This window comes from Pinus tabuliformis, chromosome 4_2, assembly GCF_031772625.1.
Source record: "Pinus tabuliformis cultivar Carrire ecotype Pingquan chromosome 4_2, CPIR1, whole genome shotgun sequence".
Classification (NCBI taxonomy): Eukaryota; Viridiplantae; Streptophyta; class Pinopsida; order Pinales; family Pinaceae; genus Pinus; species Pinus tabuliformis.
In genome coordinates, this window is record NC_142304.1 from 887,637,314 (window position 1) to 887,644,691 (window position 7,378).

General features: G+C 36.9%; 1 protein-coding gene across 1 annotated transcript; it reads right to left on the reverse strand.

Moving 5' to 3' along the window:
- Positions 1 to 232: 232 nt before the first annotated feature.
- Positions 233 to 6,903, reverse strand: LOC149172547 (uncharacterized). The gene is made up of 4 exons (XM_089426360.1): positions 6,697 to 6,903; positions 1,271 to 1,537; positions 1,008 to 1,164; positions 233 to 726 (listed from the first exon to the last, which is right to left on the reverse strand). The coding sequence occupies exons 1-4, from the start codon at positions 6,901 to 6,903 to the stop codon at positions 233 to 235; spliced, it is 1,125 nt and encodes a 374-aa protein (XP_089282486.1).
- Positions 6,904 to 7,378: the final 475 nt, after the last annotated feature.

Genomic DNA, 7,378 nt, shown 5'->3' on the forward strand with positions numbered 1-7,378 from the left:
AACCTTGACCGATATTAGATTCCCAAGTCACCTAGGAATTAGGGTGTTGGAAGAACAGAAAAACCCCATAGCACTTATAATTTACAAAATTCATAGATTAAACCTATGATTCAAATAAATCCTAAAAACATATGCAAATAATGGTAAAGGTTTTGTATTACTAAGGCTTGCGGGTAAACACAACATTCAGTGTCTTCACCACAGGCTACCAGGGGACTGTGAAATGGCAACCCTAAAGGAGAACATCGGAAGGGCTTGGCCCTTGAGTATGTAGTAAGTCCGAATGTGTAGGATCGAGAAGCAAACCCAAGCCATTTGTGGTAAAATCACCACAGGCTACCAGAGGACTATGAAATGGCAACCCTAAAGGAGTACATCGGAAGGGCTTGGCCCTTGGGTATGTAGTACGTCCGAATGTGTAGGATCCGTAATGGAATTCATGGCCCTTGTACTCAGTCAATAGAAAAAAAACAGAGGCAATAGGCCTAGTACAAATAAAATGCAGAGTCAAGACCAGCATCTTTATATGACAATGGCAATTTCTGATCAGTCGGTGTAAAAGAAAAAGGAGGTAGGCCTCGTAGAAATAAAATGCAGAGTCGAGATCAGCACCTTTACATGAAAGTGGCAAGTTCTGTCTGTAACAATTCCATCGATCATCCCGGCGTTTCAGAGAAGGATCCAACTGTGACAGTGTATCTCCCCTGTAGTCGTGGTTCCCAAGTACTGCCAATAAAACCCAAATTTCAGAATTCTTTATTAAACCTATGCCTTTAATATTCACATTAACTTCAAATATAAAAAAACCATGCCAACGAGTTAATCCAAGAACAATCTCATGCCCATGCTCGCAATGCAGAGGGCAAACTCAATACTGGTAAGAAACTGCTTAATAACACGCAGTTTAATTAGGAATTTGCAGGGTCTGGTGCTGAGAGCTGTACCAAGTTTCTCTCTTTCTGTAGTTCTATATAATGGAAAAAAAGTATGATAATGACGATAAGTACCCAAATGCCATGGCTTCTGAAGGCTACTGGCGGTATAAATGGCAGAGAATGACTGCTCAAAGCTTTGATCATCTGTTCCATTCAACCCATCTTCATAAAAATTATCTCCAGTTGAAATGACAAAATCGATATTCAACGGTTGGGCGATCTTCCCCATCTGTTACAGAGTCAGATATTAAGACATTATACATTTTAATCAGAAAACTCCAAGCAACTGCAGACAAACAATTGAAGTAATGAACAGCGAGTGGGAGGCAGCGTGCCTGTGCAGCAACTTGGGACTGATTGTATAAACCTTTTCTGCCCCAGTCGCCCACCACAAGGAATTTGAGAGGATCGGCAGCCATGATACAGTTGCTGGAAAGTAGTAGGAACGCCGTGGAGAACATTAAAATGCAGCGCCAGGAGTAGTGTAGGGCAGCTTGAAGCTCCATCGCCATTTTCAGTGGAGGCCTGAGAGGTGGCAGACGGTGGTAGCCAGCTGCCTGAGAGGTGAGAGGTGGCAGCTGTATAATAAACTTTGCATGCGCCTAAGTTTCATGTTTCCAGACTTTAGATAAAATATAACTTGTCACCACATTTTTAAACGAGCCATCCAAACTTTGGTTAAAAAAAAAATTGGATTTGGAAATTCAGTAACCCGGCAATAAGACCTCCAATATAAAACTTTGGATAAAAAGCAAAAAAACATCCAAGCTCTAAAATAAAACTTTGGATAAAAGGAAAAAACATCAATTTAATGCTCCGGTCAACTCAAATTAATAGAAAGTCAACACCTGATCGAACGCTATTAGTCCCAGGCAGGGACTAATAAGTGAGTGAATGGCGTGAGTTCAACATCTCTCTTGCTAGTGGGTTATCATCCTCTGAATTGAATGACGGTCGATCAAGAGACATTGCAATGAAGTTTATTTTCATTACAACTCTGATTACCATCAAATAATGGATAGCCTATGCATAATAGACGAATAAAACCAAAAAAATGTATTATGTTGTTGGTTATACGGTTGGTCAATATTTTATTATGTTATATGCATGTTGTTGAATGGCTATAGAGCCCTAATCCACACATCTACTTCTCCAAAACATAATTTTTAATTAGAATTGACTTTTAAAAATGATGGATAATGAATTATACCTACTAGAAAGTTAAAAAATTTAAATGGCTTAGTAATTGTCTTTAAGCTTATTTTTAATTATAGATTTAGTTTATTTCAGTAGTTTTATTTAGTTGAAAGGTTAAAATGGTTTAGTAATTTTAGGTGAGATCATTTTAATTTAATATAATAATTTTATGTGGATTTGGGTTATTTTTGTTGGAGCTCAGATTCAACAACATCATTCCTTACAACATGATGAAGACGATGACATTGTCTAGGAATTCTATATTGTCATCCATGAGAACATTATGAAAGGTGAAGCTAATGTGCATGGTAGCAGATGAATGTGCTAGTGTAATTTGTAATGTCAAGGTAGCTTTGGTGCAAAGTAGCATCAAATTGTAAAGAAATTTCTTAACTTGGCAGTATTTGATCTACACAACAACAAACATATTACTATTCATTTAATTTCCACTCGAGTGGGAAGGACTACCCTGCCATGCAACACTTGCCTTAATAAAAATCCTCTATATAGATAAACATTATTATTTATTGAGATAAGAATGCTTTTTTTTTCTAATTAAATTATTATTTTTAATTTTCCACTAAGATTTTTAATTTCCTATAATTATGGTACATTGTGTTCTTTATAATGGTAATATATTGATGGTATATTATGTTATTTATAATTATTATTCATTATAAGATTTACTAGGATTGAAATAAATACCAACCTAGATCCATCCTAACTTTGGATCTACTGTGTCGAGAGAGATCCAATATCTTTTCACTCTAAAAGAGGTTTTCATCTCAAGAGATTTTATCCCTCTCAACGCTTGGTAGATACATAGTTAAGATGGATCTAGGTTGGTATATTATCAATTATTGCACTAAGAGACATTCTCCAACCCAATATTGTAGAGATGTTGTAATGTCGCATCCTGTCCTATCTTGTTCTCTTTAACATTTTGACTTAGTCAAATAAGATTAAAAAAAAAAAAAAAAAAAAAAATCATAAATAAAAATAAGATTAAAGTAAAATAGTCAATTTACCATCAACAACTTTTGGATTCTAAATTTTGAATATAATATTTTAATATCTAATATTTTATTTTTAAAATAATATAATGTTCTTTAATATAATTTTTATTAATTTTTCTATGAAATTATTAATTTTTTTTTTAACTCAACGAAAATAAAATAAAAATAAAAATAACCCTTTGTGAGAACATTTTTATTTGGACAACATAAAATAAAATTAATAAAAAAAATAATGTTAAAATAAAAATAATTTCATGGTATTGGGACATGGTAGAGAACCCATGGTTATGACCCATGTTATTTGTTGATGTTCCGATATGAATTATAGAATTCACCCTTTCACCACATTAATTGTCAAATTGGAGCTCGTTTGGTTATTTCAAGGCTACCATGCAAGGTCTATGTAGGTCACAATGTCCCTACCCAACACTAAACATTCAATCAACAATATAACAATGTTTAACAACAAGCAATAACAATAACAACAATCAGAGTAACAACAAATTAGGATTCACAACAACACAAACTTAATGAACCATTACAATGATAAGGAAATAAGCATAACATAAATAAATCTACACACACCACTAATCCAATAGCACTTGGTCAGGAGAGTGGGTCCAACTCCCTGACCGGGGATGTGGCAAAAGATTGAAGACTAGTTAATACTCAGAAGATCAGGATTGCATTAATCAAAATGAAAATACAGAAGTCTACTATTACATTCTCAGAACTCTCACGTCTCTCTCTAGCGGTGGCTACTTTTCCAGCCCCGTAACCTTACTTATACACTTCGATATTACAAAGATGGTATCAGTGATTTCCATATATTATGACAATTGTCTCCCTACAAATACACAACGATCATTTGAGACATAAACATAATACGAAGATATAAAATACATCGGCCCAACAACCTCTCTTTGGTTGAATCATCATTATAGCTACCATCCTGATATAATGCTAACAAATCATCCATAATTGTACATTGAATTGTAGTATGTTGATCATTACTCTTTTGAATCTACAAGAAAACTGGGTTAACAAGTCGCATAAGAAACACTCCCTAGGACTACGTTTGACCGATTAATAATTCACAAGGACATGAAAAACATATTACCTTCATTGGTCAAGATACAAATTAGCCTTGCAAGGACATGAAATAGGTGAAGGAAAGGGGTTAAAAGGCAGGTAAAAAATAGTCAAATCTAGCAACCAACATCTCCCCCCAACTAGCTTTTCTACATGTCCTCATGCAACTTGTTTTCTGCATAGGTCTGGGTTGGAACCACTATGGTTGGCGTGAAGCTATGCAAGGTAGTATCTTGTGGCCATATCTATCCCAAGAAGTTTGAAGCCATTGGTACAAATGATGTCCTTCCACCATTCTGCTGCTATCACATAGGCTAGTGTGTATTGCTCAGATGCCAACCAAATAATGGGAAGCTAAAATCTCAAACATATTCATTAGGTCCCATAATGTCAGATGCATGTGACATATTGTAGAATTCGCTCAAAATCCAGAGTGAAATTAGGGGCCGCAAAAGGTTCAAATACCCTCATTGTTGATGAAGACAACATCCATCGTATCTAATAGGCATCCCAGGCTTCCGCTTAACAAGTAAGAATATGCCTTGTACACATGTCAACACACCATTTCTATGTTGTCAACATCTAGTCCTTCTGTCCTTCCAGCTGCAAAAATGTGTGATGTTTGTTATATATCCACTAATAACAATGTTTCATTCTACACAAGTGGTGGATTTGCTTGATTCTCCTCGAATGTGTCGACGACTTTCTTCTATTTAACATGATTAATCATGAAGGAAGTAAATGTTCAAACCTTAATGTCCCCCTCATATGGCACTGGATTGAATGACTGATCATTCTCCAAGATATAATTGTGCATATAAAGTTCACACATTAAGTGTTGGTTCAGTAGGTTGTGAGCTTTCAGGATTCGTAGGAACTGCATAAGATCTTCTATGTCATGGCTAATTTCCTGGTGGGTACTTTCTAGACATAGAAACAAATATTTCTCATGAAGTATATCTATTAGCAAGAGGTCAGCACACCATTACCTACTGCGCTAGGGTGAACATTTCAACCTTGTCAGCCTTGAGTAATTGCACTTTCCCTTGTAATTCTTCAATCTTTTTCTATTGTTTTTCTTGTTTCTTTTTAGCTTTTTGTATCTCGGTGACATGATGAACCACCACTATTGATGCTTGTTCCCTAATTCCTTTCACTTATTCCTGGTGATCCTCCAAAGATATAGATCCCCACTGAAGACGAGACGTAGTGGTTTTCCATTTCTGAATCTCTACGGTCAACAGAAAATCCCGAGACTCAAATAAATGAAGAAATGACTTAGTCGATGTGGCTACCAAGCTCGTCAGCCTATCTTCAGTTTGTATTGTTTTTGTAGCTATTTTGGCTTTGAGAGTCATGTTCACTTAACCAAAGTTCCTCCTTTTCCTTATTTCATGTCTCCGAAAGCGTAATACTTGTCTCCTCAACTTGGTAATTTCCATTTTTAATTGCATGTTTTCCCTAAACGCTGACCGGTACTGGTTCTAGATGGGGGCCTTCCCTTTTTCACATTGTTCAATGAATTCTTGTTTAATAACGACCTCCTCCATCGGTCTCAGGCCGGTGCTGGGTTTGGTGGATTGATGTTAACGGAATCATGAGCCATTTCTTGTTTTACCCTTATTTCTTCCAGTTTTTCATCAAATTGGGGGAAACTCTAGTGCCTTCTTCTATAGGTCCCAGTACCTCCACATTTCCTCCAAATGGATTAGGAGCCACTATAGGTCCCTAAAAGGTAGTATCATCAACATTTTCTTCCTCTAGTCATTCTGTTGCCCTGTTTTATCCTTCTGCATGCTTAGGAATCGATTCTGGCCCTTTGCAGGTGAGTACCAATAGCCATGTCTCTTTCCAACTACTCGGGGGGTGACTGCGAAATAGTGTTGACAACAATTTCTTCAATTTTCCCACTGGTCGACATTGGTTCTTATGTAACCGTGTCGAAAATTATTTCTTCAATTTTCTCACCGGTCGACACTGATTCTTGTGTAATCGTGTCGACAATGATTTCTTCAATGATCTCACCATTTGACACTGGCTCTTGTGTAACAGTGTCAGGCGTGGCTTCTTCTCCAATTGGCTCAGTGTTGACACTAGTTCTTGTGTATCCATGTCAAGGGTAGCTTCTTCTTCCATTAGCTCAATGGTTGATACTAGTTCTTGTGTTACAGTGTCAACAATGGTGTTTTCTCCTGTAATTGCTCCTACAAACTTTACTACCAGAGGAGAGATTCTTTCTCTTACCGTGCGGGTAGGAGAGTGGAATTTCCTTTCCCCTTTTGGAAGGGAAGTGGGGAGAAGAGAACGAGGGGTAACTTCCTCAATTTCCATTCCTTCAATGCATTCTACCTTAGTTTATCCAATTTTGTCTCTATCCATCATATCAATTAGCTGCTATGTCATTTATTCCTCCCTTCCTTCCTCTACTTATTCCATATCTTATTCCCCTAACTCACCCAATTATTCGACAGTTGACGTTGGTTCTTGTGTAAGAGCATCGACTGCGGCTCCTTCTTTTGTTGGAAATTCTTTCTCTGCTTCTTCCACTGCTTTTCCTCCAATTCCCCCAATTGTTTGGAAATTGACATTGGTTCTTGTGTAATAACATCGACTACATCTCCTTCATCTACCAACAATTCTTCCTCAGCTCTTGCTGGAATCATAGCTGTAAGCTCTTATTCTCCTAATTCAATGAATTTTGGTCAAGCCACGAGGCTCTGTAAAAGGGCATGCATGACCAAAAACCTGACAAGCCCATGGTTTGTGAGGATTTCCAATGCTTGGCATGACTGACATGTAGACCATGCCAGTAATTGAAGATTGTTCCAAAGGAAAAATGCAATGTCTAGAGAATGAAATTGATGGGATAGAAGACATGCAAGACCCCTAAAATGGTATTTAAACAAAGTAGAAAGTCGACCCTCATAAATATTGTATCACATGACGAAGTATGCAACCTCGGCCCATGGATGTGGAAAATAGTTTTGGTCATATCCTCTCTCATTCTGAACCACGGTTTCTCCTGCTTGCAAGAAAAATTTCGGAAATTTTGGCAAGGGAATTTTTTAGGCAAGCCATTTCTATCCTCCTTGCAAAAATACGCTAATAGTTGAGATAATATCTTATGTTACAAGAATG

Bases quoted from the DNA above. Each gene is read 5' to 3' on its own strand.
- LOC149172547 (XM_089426360.1), bottom strand. From the start codon at position 6,903: ATGATTCCAGCAAGAGCTGAGGAAGAATTGTTGGTAGATGAAGGAGAT. The intron at 1,165-1,270 runs GCACGCTGCCTC...ACTCTGTAACAG, and splicing joins AGTCCCAAGTTGCTGCACAG to ATGGGGAAGATCGCCCAACC. The intron at 727-1,007 runs GTACTTATCGTC...TTTTATTGGCAG, and splicing joins TCAGAAGCCATGGCATTTGG to TACTTGGGAACCACGACTAC.